Genomic DNA, 21574 nt, shown 5'->3' with positions numbered 1-21574 from the left:
CCCCAGTTATCATAAAATATTGCTTATAAGGGGTAGTTAAGGTCCTAATAGGGAATTGAACTGTGCTATTGGTTTCCAAATACTGGATTATGGTCTAACTGCATTTGAGTTACCTGCAGAACTTTTACTTTTTCTATAGAATAGATTACTGACAGTGAGAACTCTGGGTAAAATGGAGTTGCCCATTTTGAATTTCATAAATATTGCCAAATTGTTCTTCAAAAAAATTGTTCTTGTTAATAGTTTATATAAAGATGCCTATTCTCCGTTCACTTTTGTCAGCACACCCTAGCCAGCAGATATTTTTTAGTTTTTAGAATTTTGACTTGTGTAATCGTTGAAAATCTTATTTTAGTTTGCATTTCCTTGATAGGATTGTCATACTTTTCATGTTTATTAACCATTTATATTTCTTATGTAAGTTGCCGTTATTTCCTTTGCCCATTACTCCATTGCATTGTTTTCCCTTTTGTCTTGTGGGAGCTTTGCGTATTAGGGATAGTAAAATGTTTTTGTTTGTATGATACCCTTATTTTATTTGTCTTTTAATTTTGCTCTTCAATGTCCTGAAGTGTAGAATTCTTGTCAAAATTGTCAAAGAAAGTCTTGCCTATGAAGGTTTATAAAACTATCTCACACTTTGATTTCCAAATTATAAAATGTAACTGCTTTTGAAAATTTTCAAGAAATGTAACAAACACCTGTCTTCCCACTACCCAGCATAAGAAGAAACCTATAAATATAATTAAGCTCCCTGGTATGCCTCAGTTCCAGTCTTTCTTCCCTTTTAAGATTTATTATCCTGACTTTGATATTATTCATTTGTATGTTTTTATACTTTACTATGTGAATGTACCCATAAGCAAATAACAATAGTTTTCTATATTCTCTTCTGGTATTAATACATATAGGTTTTAACACTGGTATCTTTAATCTCTTTGAAGTGTGTTTTTCAATAGGATGGAGTAAGAATCTGACTTTTAATAGCTAAATTTTCCATTACAATTTTGAATATATAAATTTAAAATTTTAGATTTCTGGGTCTTATTCCAAGAGATTCAGAATCAGTTGACTGAGGACAGTAGTTTTCAAAGTGTGATCTGGAGGACCTCTGGGGGGGGGTTAGTGAGGTCAAAATTATCTGTACAGTAATGCTAGGATGTTAATGCTTTTTTCACTCTCATTCTCATGAGTGTAAATGGAGTTTTCCAGAGAGCACATCACATATGATGTCATAATTGGTTGAATGTAGAAACAAATGAGTATCTTACTGTACATTGATTAAGCCAGATGTTAAAGAAATTTGCAAAAATGTAAAAGTTTCAGTCACTTTTTTGTGTAGAAAATACAGGTATTTTTCATAAAGTTATGTTATTATGCTAACATATAATGGGTTTATTTTTATTTTTTAAAGGATTCATAAGTATTAAAAAAATTTGTTTCAATTTCTAATTATAGTAATAAGGAAAGAGAAATTTTAGAGTATTTGCTTGTTAATTTAACAGTGAACACTTGGAAAACTGCTGATTTAATCCATAACCCTATGGGAGTGGGTATCATTTATCTCATGGTTGCTCAGGACACTGCTTGGAGGGTTATGTAACTTGCCAAAAGTTGTCTGAGTTTATTGAGTTTATTTGAACCCATTTAGTCTGACCCCAATGCTCTTAACCACTTCTTTCAGACTATGGTTAGCTATGAGCCTGATTTTTCTTTGATCAGCTCATTTGCTGCAAAACGAGGGCTAATTTCTTGGAAGACTTTAGGGAATTCTCCCTCTGGGTATATTAGTGTTTCTCAGAGCCATGCTTGGGTCAGGATCAAATCGGTGTGGCTCTGCTGCTGAAACAAATTTGGTTTTACTCCTCTTAAAAAATACAGTGTACAGATTAGAATCAGAACTAAGGGAGTGGTGATCTGATCCCAGCTGAAAAGTATGCCTTTCATCTGTGGAAGTGGTGAGGAGTGGTAGAGGACAACCTACTAGTTGGGTAGCCACACAGCTTGGAGTTGAAATCTACTACTAAGATTATGATGTATTCTGAAAGTCTTTATATCATTGGCATAAGTTAAGAAATGTTTGATTATGAAGTCTGAGTGTTAAACTTCTGGAGTTGGGAGAAAATTTTCTCCCCGTTTAATGTTACAGATTCTGTAAACTAGTGCTTACCCAAAATGTGAGATGTGGTCTGTGAACTTTTTGTTACTAGTCTGCATGAGATAAGTACAGAGTTGAGATTGTTTAGAAACTTGTATAGCATTTTGGCATTGCTGGGCTATCCAAGCGTGTGATATCTGGACTTGCATTTTCTGTTCCTTTTTAGAAATTCCAATTTTCTTAGTAAATAATTTTTATTGTATTTTACAAAAATTGTTGATCTTTGATGAATTGAGAGGAAAACTGGCTCTTCAATACAGATAGCTTGAGAAGTACTGTAATAAACAAATTTCTTACCTATTTTAGTTGAAAGCCTCTTCTTATATCCTGAGGCTGGTAATACTTCATAGCATTATACTGAAAATGATATTGTGATATGCCACTATTTTTTCAATTGAAGTGAAAATCACATAACATAAAATTAAATATTTTAATGCATTTGGTACATTCACAATGTTGTGCAATTACCATCCGCATCTAGCTCCAAAACATTTTCCTCACTCCAAAGGGAAATCCTTTGTCCATTAAGCAGTTTCTCCCCATTCCTTTCTTTTTTTTTATCTTCATTTTATTGACATATGTTCACATACCACGCAGTCATACAAAACAAATCGCACATTCGATTGTTCCCAGTACCATTACATAGTTGTACATTCATCACCTAAATCAATCCCTGACACCTTCATTAGCACACACCCAAAAATAACAAGAGTAATAATTAAAGTGAAAAAGAGCAATTGAAGTAAAAAAGAACACTGGGTACCTTTGTCTGTTTGTTTGTTTGTTTCCTTCCCCTATTTTTCTACTCATCCATCCATAAACTAGACAAAGTGGAGTGTGGTCCTTATGGCTTTCCCACTCCCACTGTCACCCCTCATAAGCTACATTTTTATACAATTGTCTTTGAGATTCATGTGTTCTGGGTTGTAGTTTGATAGTTTCAGGTATCCACCACCAACTACCCCAATTCTTTATAACCTAAAAAGGGTTGTCTAAATTGTGCGTTAGAGTGCCTACCAGAGTGACCTCTCGGCTCCTTTTGGAATCTCTCAGCCACTGAAGCTTATTTCATTTCCTTTCACATCCCCCTTTTGGTCAAGAAGATGTTCTCCGTCCCACGATGCCGGGTCTACATTCCTCCCCGGGAGTCATATTCCACGTTGCCAGGGAAATTCACTCCCCTGGGTGTCTGATCCCACGTAGGGGGGATCTCCCCATTCCTTTCTACCCATAGCTTTCTGTCCCTGGAATTACCTATTCTGGACATTTCATATAAATGGAATCATATAATATGTGACCTTTATGCCTGGCTTCTTTCACTTAGCATAATGTTTTCATGGTTCAAACACATTGCAGTGTGTATCAGTACTTCACTCCTTTTTATGGCTGAATGATAGTCATTGCATGGGTATCCTGCAATTCATTTATCCATTCATCTGTTGATGAACATATGGGTTGTTTCCATCTTTCTAGGGTTTTTATTACTAGTTTTAGTGGTAAAACTTTAATATTTCAGCATTTTTTCATTTCTGAACTTTTTTAAAGATGAACAATAAGTAGATTTAATCACTAGGTACACAGTACAGGTTGCAACCTCAGATCATTCTCTATGAACTCAACTTTATAAAGGAACATTAAAAATGATAGATGATGCAGGTCTAACAATTTACAACTACTTATGTCCCTAATATTTTAGATGGGCTTGCAACAAATCCTTTTCATGTCTCCTATAGGGACAGTGGGAATACTGTGGTTATTTCTGGTGTAAAGGCTTATTGCAATAAGTTTGCATAAAATTTGAATTGATACTTTGTTGATTAATAATTGGCTTAGGTTAGGTTTCTTTTAGGTTCTTGTTGAAAACCAGTCTATATATCCAGAATTTACCTCTTTCACCTTGATGGTGTGTATGTATATATATTTTCTGGTAATTTGTGTGTGTCTGTGTGCAGTGACATGCATGAATAGAGTTGAAGATTAACCACATCAACAAGAGATTAGAATTTAGTCAGCAGGTGCCCAGGCACAGTGTGGGGGATTTTCTTTTTCTTCTTTTCCTTTCATATCCACTTAACCACGGTTCATTCAGCTCATATTTTACTAACATACTCAAAAGATGACATGCTAAAATCAACTTTAAGTCCATATCATTCTGTCAACTTGATAGCCCAATCAGGAGAGGAAGTTTGTTGTAGTGTTCTTATGTAATAAATAAGTGATTTCTGTAGTTTTAAAATATTTTCTTTACTTTATTCTTTGATGTTTTAAAAATTAAAAACATACATGCATATTATAGCTAGATAATACAAATATTAATAAAAGGTAATTTTCTCCTTCCCTTCTCACCTCCCATTCCCACATAATTACAGTAACCTATCTTAATATCCTGATGTGTCCTTCCATACCATTCTTGTTCATACACACATAAAGGCAGAACCTCATGTTTTTTAATAATAATAATAATAGGTTTTTATTATTACTTTATTTTGTTTTTTTTGGAATTCCGCCCCCCCTTTTAGTAAAATATACATAACTTAAAATTTACAATTTTAGCCGTTTTAAATTGAACAACTCAATGGCATTCAGTATTTTCACAGTGTTGTGCAGCCACCGTCTCCATCTTGTTCCAAAACATTTCATCCCCTCAAAAAAAGAAACCCTGTACCTATTAAGCAGTTGTGCTCCATATTCCATTCCCTCACCCCCTGTTAACACCTGTTCTACCATCTGTCTCTATGAATTTACCTATTCTACATACCTCATATAAGTGGGATCAGACAGTATCTGTCCTTTTGTGTGTCTGGCCTATTAGATTTAGTATAGTGTTTTCAAGATTTATCCATTTTTGTGGCATGTATCAGAACTTCATTGCTTTCTATGGCTGAATAATATTCCATTGTATGTCTGTACCACATTTTGTTTTACATTTGTTTGATGGACACTGGCCTTGTTTCCACCTTTTTGGCTATTGTGAATAATGTTGCTGTGAACATTGGTTTATATATATCTGTTTGAGTCTCTGTTTTCAAATTCTTTGGGTATATACCTGTGTGTCAGCTTGTCTAGGTTATGGTGTCTAGTTGTTTGGTCATGTAAGCAGTGGCCTGATTGTTATTGTGAGGCTATTTTGTGGATTTAAATCATCAGTAAGTTGATTGCATCTATGAATGATTACCTTTACAATAAACTAAGGAGATTGCCTTCAACAATGAGAAAAGTCTCATCCCATCAGTTGAAGGCTTTAAAGGAAGAACTGATGATTTCAGCAGACAGAGGAAGCATTTCCATCTCTGCTTCAGCCACCCAGCTTCTCCTGAGGAATTCATCAAAAATCTTCATTGGAGTTCCTAGCTTGTGGTCTGCCCTATGGAATTCAGACTTGCCCATCCCCATATTCGTGTGAGTCAATTCTTATAATAATCTCATAATATTTACATTATATTATGTATAATACAGATATCTCCTGTTGGTTCTGTTTCCCTGGGGAACCCTGAAAATAAAATACCTTAGGGTGGAATTGCCAGGTCATGTGGTAAAGTCCTTTGTTTTTCTACTGAGTATAATCACATGCAGTTCTGCACAATTAGTGCTTTCTTTGTTTCATTGCTTGATTAATTCATTAATTCACTTATTTCTTGAGTGTTTTACTATTTTCTAGGCACTAGTGATAAAAAAAGTAAGAGAAGCATGGGAGTTCATTATTTCTTCAAGTCCACAAATATTTTTTGAGCACATGGTAGTATGTGCCAGGTAGTCAGTGGGCATATAAAGATAGTAAAGATGGCTTACCCATGGTCACTGCTGTTTACAAGTTTAACCAAAAGAGGGAGCTTGCTTACCTTTTCTATTTTTAGATAATTTTCCATTTTAGAATAAGTTAATCTTAAAGGAAGGAAAGATTATTCATGCTCACAATTATCCATTTTTTTTCTAAAATCTAGATAACTTCCCTTTTTGTTTTATTTGGGAACTTAAGGGATTTGGGTGCTTATTTCAAAACCTTAGCTACAAACTTCTTTGTTCTTTTCCCTGATAAAAGTATGTTGCTCAGTGTTTTTGTCTTCTTCACAAACAATATGGTCACCCTAAAACCATTTAACACCTTCACACCCACAGTGTCCATGTTGTTCTTATCCCATGCTTAGCAACTATAAATGTTTCTATTAATCTTAATGAACAAAATTTTGAGGCATTCCATCCCACCCCAAAAGACCCAAACAGCTTTTATAGAAAACATATTTTTATAAGCGCTAGGAAAACAATTTGTAAGTAAATAAGCACAATTTTGCATAAAATATAATATAATGAATTTTCATTGTACTCATCTGAGGGGGCAGAGAAACCTTGATGTACTGGGTATTGGTTACTGAAGGAGGGATCCCCTGAGAGAGCCGTTTGTTGGAAGAAGCATTCTTCTTCACTATTTTTTTTCAGTAGTTTTTTTTAAACTTTTTTCTGGGTGTGTGTGTGGGTGAACTCATGGTTATTTTGTACTCAAACTGTCTTAAAAATAAAGTTATAGCACAAGAGAACTCTTTTAGGTAGAAATAAAAGCAAAATGAGAGCATTTAAAAATGCATGGAAGTACTACATATGCATTTCAGGGTCTTAGAAGATGCTACCTCTTCATCCCTTTCACTTGTATGGCTGTGAAACAAAATGTTTTGTTTTGTGTTCATACAAATCTGGTGTAATGTTATCTTAAGATGTAATTGTTTCTGCTGGTAGATTGGGCTTGCTGTTTATACCAGTGCTTTTTTATAAAAGCAATCAAAGTGTACCACGTCCACCCTCGTGTTCACCATCTCTAGGCCTTTCTGTTTCTCTAAAAAATACAACCTGTGAAGTTTATGAAGAGTAAGTGTTAGCATTTTTATTTAAAAGATGTAAAACCCATGGTTAGAAATACTCTCTCCACCCAGCTCTTCACAGAACCAATTGCTTGTTCTTCAGTTCTCCTCTGTTCAGGTGTGGTTTGAGAGGATCCTTTCCTGGATCACCCTGGTTCAAGTTACCTTTCTGCCCCCCCATTACATTACCCTTTTAATTTTCTTAATTGTCTGCTGTTCCATAGTAGTGGTTCTCAAAGTGTAAAGATCCCTCAGACCCCTTTAGGGGGTCTGCAAGGTCAAACTATTTTCATAATAATGATTAGATGTTATTTGCCACTCGAACTTTCATTCTTTCACAAGTGTGTGCTAGAGGGTTCCAGAAACCATGTGAGGTGATAATCATAACAGACTGAATGCAGAAGAGATGAGAATCAAATTGTCTTCTATTAAACCAGACACTAAAAAGATTTACAAAAATCGAAAATAATGTCATTCTTTTATCCTTATTAAGCTTTTTTGTTTTGAAAAATATAGTTATTTTCCAAAAAAAGATGTAACTTATGTTAACATGTAACTTATTGGTATTTTGAGATGAGTAATTAATAATTTAAACATTTATATTTTTTATTTTCTTATATGGTGAATGTCAATACAAAAGTTCTTTGGAGTCTCAGTAATTTTTAAGAGGGTAAGAAGGGCCCTGATACCAAAAAGTTTGAGTTTTAAAATATGTGATCCATGAAAATAAGGACCTTACTTGTTTGATTCAGTTTCATATCCCCAGGGCCTGGCAGAGGTGACTGGACTAAAGAAGCCACTCAATGAATATGTGGGTGAATGAATTACTGAGTAAATGAAAGAAGTTGAAAATAACAGAAGCCTGGCAATGTTGTGCAGGGCTTACAAGTCTTGTTCTAGTAACTGGTCTTTGCAGACATATTTAAAAGGAAATTAATCTAGTTCATCAAAAAACAATCTTTATTTTGGTTAGCTTTAAACTGTTCCCTGGTATGAAATTGAAAGTTGCTGATATAGTTTTGATACTGAGAGATTAGAGAGATTCGTCTGTATCTTCCTTTTTAGGTAGCATGGAAGATTTACCCATGCTTAACTCTCAAGTTCTAGGTTTACCAACTTCTAGTCTAATGAATTTCATTTGGATATTTTAGATTATTGATATTTTACCCCATAATATTGAGAGAGACTTCCCATCTTAGAAGTTAAATCCTTATTTGCTTTTAGATTCTCTGTTTTGGGCAAAGATAGGTTTTCCTTTTTTTGTAAAAAACCAGACACTTGAAAAAATAGTGTTGTGTTCATTAGAGATTGCATAGTAGTTGGCTTTGCTCTTTCAAATAGTCTGAACAGAATAATAAAAGTGTGGTAGAAAACATGGTTTCTCTATGGTAATTTCAACAAACAGAACATCTGTTTAGTATCTTGCAGGTTAGAATTCCTTGCTAAGATCTGCCCAACTTGAGAGCATACAAACCTCAGAAATCTGAAGACCATTGTAGAGAAACTGACCTAGTTAGAGAATAATACATTCTGTGAAGGGCTAAATAAGTGTAGTTAAACATTTAGACCCAGAATGTGACAAAGTTCTGGAGTGAAGAAGAACTTTGTGATTTAGGGCCTGCTCACCAGGTTGCTTTGATCTCTTAATGTATAGAAGAGGCATAAATTATAGAAGAATACTCATTCGAAGGGAAAAGCAAACTGGTCAGCAATAGTTCATAAGTAATCTTAAATGTGGAGTCAGATCACACAGCCTAAGTTTTTTTCTGCTAAGGAAGACTCAGATGCTTCTAAGATGGATTGTTGGTGCTCTTTCCTCTCATTTCTATAGTGTAGAGATTCTTCCAAGGAGGGCTTTAGATCCTCTTATTAGGGAGTGGCACTTATACTTTTATTAATAAAATTTCCACTTTTGGGTTTTGTTCTAATTTGCTAATGCTGCCAGGATGCAAAACACCAGAAATGGATTGGCTTTTATAAAAGGGGGTTTGTTTGGTTACACAGTTACAGTCTTAAGGCCATGAAATGTCCAAGGTAACGCATCAGCAATCTGCTACCTTCACTGGAGGATGGCCAATGGTGTCCGGAAAACCTCTGTTAGCTAGGAAAGCATGTGGCTGGCGTCTGCTCCAAGTTCTGGTTTCAAAATGGCTTTCTCCCAGGATGTTCCTCTCCAGGCTGCAGCTCCTCAAAAATGTCACTCTTAGTTGCTCTTGGGGCATTTGTCCTCTCTTAGGTTCTCCAGAGCAAAAGTCTGCTTTCAAAGTCCATCTCCAAAATGTCTCTGTAAGCTGCAGGTTCTCTCTCAGCTCTTGTGCATTCTTCAAAGTGTCTCTCTTGGCTGTAGCAAGCTCGCTCCTTCTGTCTGAGCTTGTATAATGCTGAAGTGAACTAATTCAGACCCACACTGAATGGATGGGGTCACATCTACTTGGAAATTATCCAGTTAGAGTCATCACCCTCAATTGGGTGGGTAGCATCTCCATGGAATCACTCAAAGAATTATAATCTAATCAACACTGATACATCTGCCCACACAAGATTACATCAAAGATAATGGTGTTTTGGGGGTACATAATACATTCAAACTGGCACAATTTTGTATTTCTCAGTGACCTCACTTTTCAGCAACTCAGGAATCTTAAAACAGAGACAAGAAAACTGGTAGTGATTTAACCATCCTTGTGCACAGCAGCAATCACCTGAGGAGTTACAACAAAACAAAAACAAAAAAGGAAGCCTAGGCTGTGCTATTTGATTAAAGGTTAGAATGGAAGACAATGATAGAATCACCTGGAGAACCTAAAAACAAAAACAGAAACAACCTCACAAAACCCACTAGAAGACCCCCAATCCAGATCAGTTAACTCAGAATTTCTGGGGTTAGATTCAGGCGTCAGTATTTTATAAATCTCTCCAGATGACTAATATGTAATCAGGGTGAGGACCCTTCTTCACATATCTAAAAAAAAAAGCTCCTGGGTCATTTTGATAAACTGAGAGCAACTGATAGGGTTCCATTTGTGACACATATAAACAAAAATAATATGAGAGTATATTTTTGTTTTGGAGAATTACTAAGGTCTCCATGTATCTTTCATGTTTTTTAAAAATAAGAATAGGGAGCATGACATCAATAAACAGAATTAGTTAAAAAAATATATCAGTACTGTTTTATGGACAGAGGCATATGGTTGGTTGCAGGGAGAGAAAATGAATCACTGGTAAGCATGACTGAAACAGGACTTTTGTGGGGGAATCCATCTTGTGGTTTGTGAGATTAGTGCTGCTGCTAAAGATTAAGAGCTGTATCGCATTTTTGCAACTAATGGCAGTTTCCTGTTGATACTACTTGACTTTTAGTGAACAGTGCACAAAAATTTGATCACCAGCTTCATTTTCATGCAGCCTTTTGCTGCCTGACTCTTTAGTCCTACACTAACCTTTTCCCACTCCATGTGTGGAACTCTGCTTCTACAGCCAATGGCAGGGACTTTTTCCAGAGCTGTCACTGCTGTATACTGTCAGTTTCAGCCTTGTGATGATAAACATGTTTGGAGCACTTAAAGTTACTCAGTCATTGTGTAACTTTGGACTTGGAGTCATTTAGACTTGGTAGGTTGGTTGTACTAACTCTTCAACAGTTTCTTTATCCTTCTTATTCATGTTTGTTATGTTTCTAAGTGTGCAAATAATTTCCCTTGGTGGAGAGGTAAGTTAAATAGCAGTTAAATAGTCCTGCTTGCTTTTTATTGATAGCATCAGTAATACTTACTGAGTGGCAGACCCTGTGCAAAGTACTTTCTATACATTATCTCACTTTTAATACTGTTAATGCTGCACAACAGCTCCAGTTTGCAAATTAGAAATCTGAGGCTTAGGAAGCTAAAATAGCTTTCCCAAGGTCACAGCTGATGAATGCTGGAGCTGAAACTCATACGCATGCCTGCATGACTCTAAAGCCCACTTCTTTGCCTTTAAAGATGTTGGGAGGTTTGTATACAGGCCTCTCTGTGGCTTGTATACTTCTTTCATTTCACAGTTTTGAAGGTCTGCCAGTCGTACTGGTTGGTGCCCTTCCATGTTAAGCTCTTCTCCATGCTGACTGCTTGCTATCCTTAGAAGGTCTGAATTACACTGGTGTGAAGTCTTTTTGTGTGTATTCATCACAAAATCTTTGTTTCAGGTCTGTTACTGACTCACCGTTTTAATTATGAATTGAGTTACTGATAGGAAAATTATTTCCTTGTTACTCAAGTTAAAGCATCCACATACAAGTGTTGGAATTTGATGGGATTTAGATCTTTGCTCCACCACTTCCTAGGTGTGTAACCTTTAGCCGTTTACTTAATTTCTCTCTGCCTCCATTTTCCTATCTGTAAAATGAGTATAATACTGCCTTCCTTATAAGGTTGTGAGAATCACATGATTTGATAATACATGTAAAGTCATTAGAATATTGCCTAGCACATAATATTCAATAAATGTAACCTGTTATTATTAAATGATATTAGTTACAGTTTTTGTCAATAAAATATTTGTTTTCAATGAAATGCTACTCACTAAAACACTAATGAACTGTTATTTTGTTGGACTTCCTTTTCCTCTGAGAACTTTCCATCTTAGACTTGTTACTCTTCAGATCATCAGACCATGGGTTTATATTAAATAATAATAATAATGGCAATAATAATATTAATACATTCTCTATGTCAAGCATTAGTCAAAGCATTTGACATTTATTAACAACTCCACATTGTAGGGATTATTATTAATGATTTTATTATTGTGAACTCTTAAATGAATTTTCAGCCATGCATAGTGTTACCTCCTTAATCTTTGTGGAAAAGTTAAAGACAATAATATAAAAGCTGGTTATTCCATCAGAAGTTAAGTGTATCCTTCTGATTGAGGAAAATGAAGAAGTGCTTGAAACTAGGTTTTCTTTGTGTTCTTTGTCACCAGCCAGTTTCTTGTTGGGTATATGTTCCCGTTGTTGGTGACTAGTGAGATGGTCATATAAGGAAGGCAAGTTAAGAATTTGTCCAAGTGTTCTGCTTTCAGGTGTCCAGATAATTGAGGTCTTTCTCTTTGTGTCTTATTGGTAGTTTTTTCATGTATGTCAGGAAGTTCTCTTACTGTTTAATAAAGGTTTAATGAACATTTCCTCAGTAATGTCCTGGGGTTGAGGGTATTATTTGATTTGGCTGAAGGAACTCCTGGATCCCAGAGCTCTTGAGCATTGATTGGCTGCTTGGTCATGAATGCTCTACATTGATATTTTTGATGTTTTCAGTCTTCAGGAGTTTTGGATGTAACTTGAGACTAAGTGAGCTTTATTTTTGCATAAGGGAAAGGAAATGATTTATATTATTTGGTGGTTTTTGCAAACCTACTAGTATGATTTATTTGTTTTTTTCCCTTGAAAGTAAAGGGAATATAAATTATAAACATGGATTTTAAGCTCTTTTCTGTATTTTCTTAATAGGTTATATTAAAAATAATCAAACATTATCAAGAAGAAGGACAAGGAACTGAAGTTGTCCAAGGAGTGCTTTTGGGCCTGGTTGTAGAAGATCGGCTTGAAATTACCAACTGCTTTCCTTTCCCCCAGCATACAGAGGATGATGCTGACTTTGATGAAGGTAAGGGTGTTATACAAGTGTATCTTTGCAGTGCACACGTAGATATTAATACAATTTCACCATAGCCAAGCATTCTCTATCAGGCTGACCTGGTTGATCTATGAATTTCTTGGAAAAATTATATATATTTTGTGAAACAAAGATTTATACCATAAACGTTATTAGTTTGCCCTTTACTTATTTGGGATTTGTGATTCTGGTTTATAATAATTTGGATAGGAGTGGTGCTGATGTTGACTTCCCCATTATGAAATTACTTTGCTGAATAATTTGAATTGTGAAGGACAGGGATCATCACTGTGTGCCCAACCTCCATTCCCTCTTTAGTATTTTGACTCAATCAGTGTTTTAAAACAGATGAGTTGAGTACCTGCTTCAGAGAAAGACTGTCTTTAAGCATTTCAAAAGCATTTTATATTTGTAGTATAGGTGTAATTGATTTGTTAGCAAAGGACTCTAGCAATTAAAAGCACACACCAAAAACCAAGGTCAACATCCTAAAAGTTTTTTTTTTTTTAATCTGCTTGAAAGTGTCCTCTCACTTGTCTGAACTCCCAGAGCTCTTTTTCTGTGCAACTGTTTTAACTGATCACGTGCAACTTTGATAAAATGTTACTTATCTCATTTAACCTCCCATTTGCGTAGTTCCTTGAAAGATTAACGGACACAAAATCTGTTCTTGCTAAAGTTAATAACTTGGTATGACAATTTGGTCTGCAGATCAGAAACTAACCAGGGCTACTTTGGTATTACACACTTCACATACTTGCATTTTTTAAAACCTTTGAGCAGTATGCTTCTTTTTTCTTTAAAGCTGACTGTGTCCTCTCTGTACACAGTATATATGTTTATATGACATGTAAAAATACCTAATATTTATATGTCAGATAGGATTAAGATTGAAATTTCTTTGCAGTCAATTCTGGTAATATTAAGATATCTCTACTCTCCTACATAACAGCATATCTGAGACTGCTTAATTATAATTCAGTAATAAATTTTTTAGAGCCAGAAGACGGGATTGTTAATACAGTTTCTTTGGTTCACAAGTGAGGAGACTGAGAGGTTCACTTGAAGTGACTTGCTCAATTACCAGGTTAGTGGGAATAAATCCATTTCAGAGCAGTTCACACAGTTTTCTCAGGTAATTAATTTTGTTTTACAAAATTCTCAGTTTAGAATATGAACAGGAAATAATGTTCAGTAGAATTACAGTAGTATGAACAAAGCAAAATGTATTACTAATTTTGGAAGTTGATCATTGAAAGTTGACTTCTCTTATGATAGGCTTGCGGTAATGCCCAAGATGTGATTGCATTAACATGCTTAAGTTCATTAGAAATGATTTAACAACATTTAACAATCAGTAGTTACTATGCACAGTTGGAGGTTTTATCAGTCCCATATTCCAGACTGGAAGCTGATGCTCAGAGAGATAAATAATGAGTCCAAAATCATTTAACAAAAGGAATTGACAGGTTATGGATGAAAATCTGTGGCTCCTAGGTTCCAAATCCATAATTTTTCCACTATTCTGTGTTGTTTTAGATACGAGTGAAGTGGAGGCCAATGATTAAAGATTGTTGAGTATATTTATCATTATTCCGTATCTGAAATCTGCTGTTTGTGTAAAACAACTTAAATTTGTTTTTCTTGGTTTACCTTTAGAGACAAATGGGATTTTCCTTTTTTGTGATGTATGTGAAAGTCTAAGACAATATCCTATATTTTTTTCTTTTTTAAATTCAATGAAGTGAAATTTATACAACATACAATTAACCAATTTAAAGCAAATAGTTCAGTGGCATTTAGTGCATTCACAGTATTGTGCAACCACCACATCTGTCTACTTCCAAAACATTGCCATGACTCCAAAATAAAACCCCCTACCCATTAAATAGTCCCTTGGTCTTCGGCAACCTACAGTCTGCATTCTGGATATTTCATATAAATGGAATCATACAATATATGACCTTTTGTGGCATATTTCACATAGCATAATGTTTTTGAGGTTCATCTGTGTTGTAGCATGTATTAGTGGTACTTTGTTCCTTTTTATGTCTGAATAATATTCAATTATATATCCATCTGTTGATGGGCATTGGGGTTGTTTGCATCTTTTGGCTGTTGAGAATTATGCTGCTGTGAGCATTGTTATACAAGTGTCTGTTCAGGTCTCTGCTTTCAGTTCTTTTGGGTATATATCAAGAAGTGTAAATCTATTTTCAGTTTTCTGAGGAACTACCAAACTGATATCCACAGTGGCTGCAGCATTCTAAATTGTCATTACCATTGTATGAGACTTCCTATTTTTCTGCATCCTGTCAGCACTTATTTTCTGCTTTAAAAACAAAAACAAAAGCAGTAGCCATCCTAGTAGGTGTGAAGTGGTATCTCATTGTGGTTTTGGTTTACATTTTCCTGCTGACCAGTGATGTTGAGCATCTTTTTATGTGCTTATTGGCTGCTTGTATATCTTCTTTAGAGAAATGTCTGTTAAGTAATTTTTCCTGTTTTTTTAATTGGGCTATTTGATTTTTGTTGTTGTTGTAGCCTTTCTTTATATATTCTAGATACTCACCATTAGGTTTTTATCAAACCTGATAAAAATTAAAATTTCCCATTATATGAGTGTATCTTAGATTAGTTCTGTTTGTTGATTATTTTAAGTCATGGTAAAGGCCCAGTGTTTTGCTTACTGCTTTTCAGTTATTTTATGCCTGCTAAAGCTAATATTTATTCAGGGAAGTATCTTTTCATCTGTCTTCAACTTTATAGAAGTGAAATACTAGCCATATATTTAATAAATTTAATAATTGCTTATTTTAAGTTGCTTAGGTGTTTGTTTTTGATGCCCCATGTAAACTGCAGATTTTAATCTGTAGTCCAAAAGTGAAATGTTAGTAAATGTTTTAAGTCGGGGGTTGACAAACTACCATGGGCTAGCCACCTGCTTTTCTGAGTTTTATTGGAACAGTGCCAGACCCATTCCTTTCTGTATTTTCTGTGACCACATTCCTGCTACAGTGGCACAGATGAGTAGTTGTGACAGAAAATGGGTAGGCCCCAAACCTAAAATATTTACTTTCCGGCCCTTTAAGAAAGATTTTGGCCCTTGTTTTATACGTAACTTTTTCTTACTCCTTATTCTCCCTCTCTCATAAGGGTAAAGAATAAGGTGATAATTTTCTTTTGTAAATTGGTGGCTTTTTGTTTGTCTACTTTTTCTAGAAATTCCCCTTAACATGACTCTGGTCCAGAATGTATTGTGGGCACAGAAATGAAAATATGAATTCAGGAGGTTTTTTCCCACTGGCACACCTGGAAAGTATCGCACTAGGTAGCTTTTGCTTTAATTTTAATGTCTTTTTCCATTTTAAATCACGTATTGTGTTATTGATGTTTAGGGGAACTGTCTGTAGATAATTGAGAAAAATGCATTAAGGTCATGCTTGCCTGTGAGTTTGAGGCCGTGAAACTCGGGTAGGAATTGCAGTTCTGTACTCAGGCTTTGTGACACTGAGTAACTTAACTTCTGAACCAGTTTTTTTTCTGACTCTGTCATCTCTCTCGTTTAGCAGTTAGTATTAATTGTTCACTTACTGAGTACTAGAAACAAAGTGGGAAAGACAGTTTCTTTATAGATTAATTTGTTGAATATTGTTACCTTGGATTATGTTAGTATAGTTTGATGAATGATTCACAACCTAGAAAGCTATTATGGCATGACATTTCTCTTCTTTGTTAATTGACAGCTTGTTTTTACAGATGTGGTAACTCCTTTTAGTGGTTTAAATCTTGATGCACTTTTGTATTATAAAATTTACTTCCTAGTTGAAAGTAAATTGCTCATATTAGAGAATCTAAGCTTTTAAAACATTAAGTAGAAAAACTCATGTTGAAATTCCCATTAGGGGGCACTATTATCAAGCTTAGGAGAACTGGAGAATAATTTGTTTTCTTAGTCATGCAGCCTGAGGCTTGCAAAAGGGGAAAAATATTTTCATCAGATAAGATTCAGATACTGTTTTATATAACTGAATTCCTTAAATATGTTATAAAGTATACTGAATTAAACACAGATCCAATAACTCACTGTCTTGTTTTTTAGCAGACTAAATCAGTTTAATATTGCAGGTGATAAAAGAAACTTACTTATTATGCATCAGAGCCAAATTCATAATTTTTATATTCGAGGTGGACAAATATTTTATTTTGCTTTCTTTATGTTAGTCTTAAAGGGTGATACTTAGTCTTCAAAATAGGTTTTTTCAAAACAAATATAGAGATTGTATTGTACTACTAAAATGCAGTTAGGGAAATGAAATGATGCCTTAATTCTTCAGGCAGTATTAATGTGTACAGCATGTAAAATTACTGAAGTGATTCCACACATTGAAGCGATACCTGCATACACACACCCGCACAGCTTTTAGCTTTTTTATTCTTTTCCATAGGAAAAAATTATTAATTGAAAATTATTTTCTTTTTTATTATGTAAGTTTGGTGTTAGAGCAAGAAATACTAGTGTAGACTATTCTGCACAATTATTTTCTTACCATTAAAGCTTCTAAAAGAAAAGCAGTGCTACAGAACCTAAAGCAGGTTTTACAAAGCCTAAAATATGAATTGGCAAAATGTAATTAAAGTAAGATGTATGCAGAGTAATTTTTCACAGCATAGATATCATTTTCGTATCACTGGGTTCTGAGAGAGTAGGTTTGTATGATTATATTATTTGCAATGCTCTTATGCAAGTAAGCCGTATTTTACATTGGAGAAAATCCCTGATTAATTACTTGCTTCTTCAGGTCTCACCTTCTGTTTATTATGAGTTTGTTTGGGATCTATGCCCAAGGCAAAGCCACTTGAACCTAACTTTTGGTTACCATTTTGGCTTTGTATTGCTTTTGAGTTCAGGGAGGAATTGAGTCAGGACAGAAAAAGTTTTTTTGTACTTTTTTTAGACAGATGGGGGCATTTTGTGAAAAGACATGGTTTATTATTTTGTATTTCTTTATGAATAGTCAGCATTTATTGTGCTGATTCACAGTTTCATTTAAAAAAAAATCCTCTATCTTTTGTGGGTTGTTAGTTTTTAATATTTGAATTTTTAAAGACCTTTCTTGGTAGAAACATTGGAAATAGATGTAGACATTTTTGGGGTGTGTTTTCAAACTTACTGGAGGAGTAGGAACATGTTAGTAAAGTTAGAGTAGGAGGTAATGGAAGTATCTTGGAGTGAGCTTTATTCCAGGAAGCTGTAAGTGATGAATGGTTTATTTATTGACCTCAAATCATTAAGTGGAAATACGATAGAATGGTTCAGATATCTCAGGAAAAAAAAAAAGTTAATCTTTTCAGCATTTATCCAGCAGATTACACTGAGTGAGTGGTAGAAAAGATATATAAAGATACCAAATCCTGGTTACTACCTTGAAATTAAGTGGGAGAGACAAATGTGTAAATAAAAAATTATGAAACAGAATTTGTGTAAGTTCTATATGGAGTAGGAAAAGATGATGAGAACACCTCTTGGGGGATGACTTCACAGGGGAGGTAAAGTCTGATTTTGTAGATAGATGTCAGTTGCAGTTTTAAGTAATTGTTAAAGAAGTTACTTCTTATGAGTTCCTCTAATTCACATTTCAGGGTCCTTATAAATAACACGAATATCGTTAGAAATAATGAACAAAACTATTTAATAGATTTTTAGTTTGGTATTTTTATTGGTCAGGATAATTACGTTCCTTGAAAATACTTTTCAAATTTTGTTGCTGCTTTATTATCCAGGTAAAGTTGTTTTTGACTTCTAGGCTCTTTTGATAAGTAAGAGGATTCCTCTCACTATCAGTGCCCATGTTTATAGAAACTTGGTACTCATGCTGCAGTTAACTCTGACTATTTAGTAAAATATTTAAATAAAATATTTAATAAATTTTAAGTACTTATACATACTTCATTTAAAACGCAACATTGTGTAGGCAGATCATTAGAGAGAATCTGTATTCTGAATTATGATGTAATTCCCTTGGCTATTGTCTTGTTAATTCATGGTAGTATTTTGAAAATGTTAAGCTGTTTACATTTATTTATTTACTGCTGCATATGCAGGGTAATGAACTTTAGATTATTGTTCACTTAAATTATTTTGATCACTCGGCTAGGCTTAGTTTTTGGTTTATTAAGACAGTTATGAGAAGTTAAAACCCAGATATGAAGCATCAGTCCAATATTTTTATGCCTTTTTTGTTTTTCAGTTTGAGGCTGTGAAGGTTTTAAATACTAGAGAAGGAGCAAAGTCTAGCTTCACTTCAAACCCTGAAAATATTTTTATGTTAACTTTCTATTTCAAAATTTAGGTTTTTTAAAAAAATAAGTTGAGAAACTCTTGAGTCTCTATTGAAAATCTGGTCAAGGTAAAAGATTTTTCTGCTTAAAGAAATTAAAATGCTTTACACTATTCCCTCTCCTGGTCCCCAAAGTATAAGTGCTATGGTTTGGAAAGAAGCCAAGTAAAACCTGTTCACATTTTGTGCAGCCTTAAAGTAATACTTTAAGATTTGAAAATTACAGGTGGATACAGTACTTAAATAGTATTTAAAATTCCTTACTTTCCCAAGTCCAAAAATGTAATCTTTAAATTACTATTCCCAGTGGTTTGTATTTTAATTAAGTAAAAAGTGTCTTGCTATTGAATCACAACTTCAGGTAAAGATGTTTGAATTTATTACTAAACTTTAAGGTAATAAGGTTAACAAGGAACTGTTTTGGCACTAATTAGAATGTTAAAAAGCTAAATTACAAAATGTGACCAAAGATGATTGCTATTTCTGTTTTTCCAAAAATTGTTCAAACCAATACAGTTCTTTCTTGTCTTGCTTCCTATCTTGCCCAGGCAGTGCTATCCAGCCTCACTCTCCCAGTTAAATATATTACCTTATCTGCAAGTTTTATAGATTAATAGATTAATTAGATTTGATGTTTTTATGCTAATGCTAAGTTTTCCAAACTATCCTTTATATTTAAAAAGTGTGTCTTAGTCATGTCAGTGAAGTTCTGTTTGTTTTCTGTTCATCTCTATCTAGGGGAGAATTTCATAGCTCTGGAAATTTTCATCTATTTGAGATTACTCTTCTTGGCTTACCTGTTACCAATTTCAGAGTGGTGTTTTCATACCTTTATCTTTCACCATGAGGATAGTTTTTTGCTGCTTTTTAAAAAAATCAGTAACATTTTTACTCAGTATATTTTAGATGCTAAAATAGTTGAAAACAAAGGAAATATTTATTTTGATTTAAGTAAGAATATAGCAGTGTAGGTTTATAATGTGATCCTGTGTCTCCCCCTTTCCTCACCCACCATGCTTGTTTATCCTTTTTTTGTGTAATATCTAACATACAGATATTATCTTGTGATAATTCAGAAAGCCTCCATTCCCTCCTTAATTGGTGAGAGGATCACAAAATTATTCCAGTGCTCTTTGCAGAAATACATGTCTTGTTTCTGTTTTCTAGAATTGGATAGCTGATGACATTCCATTTTGGTGGCAGGCTTCTGTCTCTGCAGCCATCAACTTGATGGCCTGCCGTTAACCCCGGCAGCAGGCTGCAATGGTAGTTGTAGCAGCACCACAAATGCCAGTTGTCCTGAAGCCACTGTAGCTTTCAAGTTCTCACTTTTCTCACCTTAACCTCTCCTTTACATTTCTTTCTTCATTCTTTTACTGTTCATTCATCAAACCATATTTGAGGAGGAGCCATATGGCAGGCATTTCCACTGGCTATTGCTCATCTACATCTCTGCTGTGGATATTTTTTGAAGTGCTTGTTATTTAAAGATTTTAGCAGCTCCAAGCAGTATATTTGACTTGAAGCTTTGGGAGACTCATTATAGTAATGAAATCAGATTATTAGTGTAAAATGAAGATTATGTAACTCATGCTACCTGGTGAAAGTGTCTAAAAAATATTTTTGTGTAGTAAGAGAATGATTTGGGATTAAAAATATATATCTGCAAATCTATACATCTCCAAATCTGCAATTCAAAGTGACTCTGGGTATATTTGTTTTATAAAATAATTTTTTTTCCAAAAAATTTATAAACTAATCATGACTTTTTCATTTTCATATGAAAAAGTCTCCCAATGCTTTAGATAAAAATATGTCTGTCAATGATATAATCTGTAAATGAATGTATTTAGGTAGTTTTAAAAGTCTATTACCAAGACCTTTTTTTAGTAATGTGAATTACTTTAACTTAATTTTTAGTTTTCTTCTCTTCTTACAATCACTGCTACTACCTCCACCCATAGAACAGATAAGACAAAACATTAAAAAGACTCAGCACTAGAAGAATGTGAGGGATTGTGTGAAGAATGGTGATATACCTTGATGGGTATCAGCCATTTTCTCTGATGATAAAATAAGGAATGGGGTGCTATCAAAATAACATGGAATATTAAGATAACTATAAACCATATTGGGTTACTTCCTTGCTCCTTCTGGAGATATTTGATATGACTGATTATGAGACTGATGTTTTATTAGAATTTAGATTTGTATTTCCTTCTAGATTGTCTCCTAATCTTACAGCCTGATAAAAATACTGGTAGCAATTCTACATATATGGAAGTAATGTGTATAAACATATGCCATTATAGCTCTTAGAGAAAATTCCCAAATCATTTAATATATAGATGTGCAGGTTTGGATGTATTATGTCCCCCAAAACGCCATGTTCTTTGATGCAGTTTTGTGGGGGCAGATGTTGATTAGGCTGGAATCCTTTGATTGAGTGTTTCCATGGAGATGTGACTCAGTCAACCGTGGGCAAGACCTTTGATTGGATAATTTCTTTGGAGGTATTACCCTGCCCATTCAGGCTGGGTCTTAATTGAATCTCTGGAATCCTGTAAAAAT

The 21574-nt window shown here is 34.3% G+C and overlaps 1 protein-coding gene across 2 annotated transcripts in view; it reads left to right on the top strand.

The window, feature by feature from the left end:
- EIF3H (eukaryotic translation initiation factor 3 subunit H) overlaps positions 1 to 21574 on the top strand; it is a 115150-nt gene that overhangs the window by 22185 nt on the left and 71391 nt on the right. The window contains exons 1-2 of one of the 2 annotated variants that reach the window (XM_037802766.1): positions 5501 to 5557; positions 12497 to 12653. In XM_037802766.1, coding sequence (XP_037658694.1) covers positions 5525 to 5557; positions 12497 to 12653 — 190 coding nt within the window. In that variant the 5' untranslated portion in view covers positions 5501 to 5524. Of the gene's footprint in view, positions 1 to 5500; positions 5558 to 12496; positions 12654 to 21574 lie in introns of those variants that run through there. The other variant, XM_037802764.1, reaches the window with a different exon arrangement.

This window comes from Choloepus didactylus, chromosome 14 (genome assembly GCF_015220235.1).
Source record: "Choloepus didactylus isolate mChoDid1 chromosome 14, mChoDid1.pri, whole genome shotgun sequence".
Classification (NCBI taxonomy): domain Eukaryota; kingdom Metazoa; phylum Chordata; class Mammalia; order Pilosa; family Megalonychidae; genus Choloepus; species Choloepus didactylus.
The sequence above is the reverse complement of the archived record's forward strand: the minus strand, read 5'-3'. Positions and strand labels throughout refer to the sequence as shown.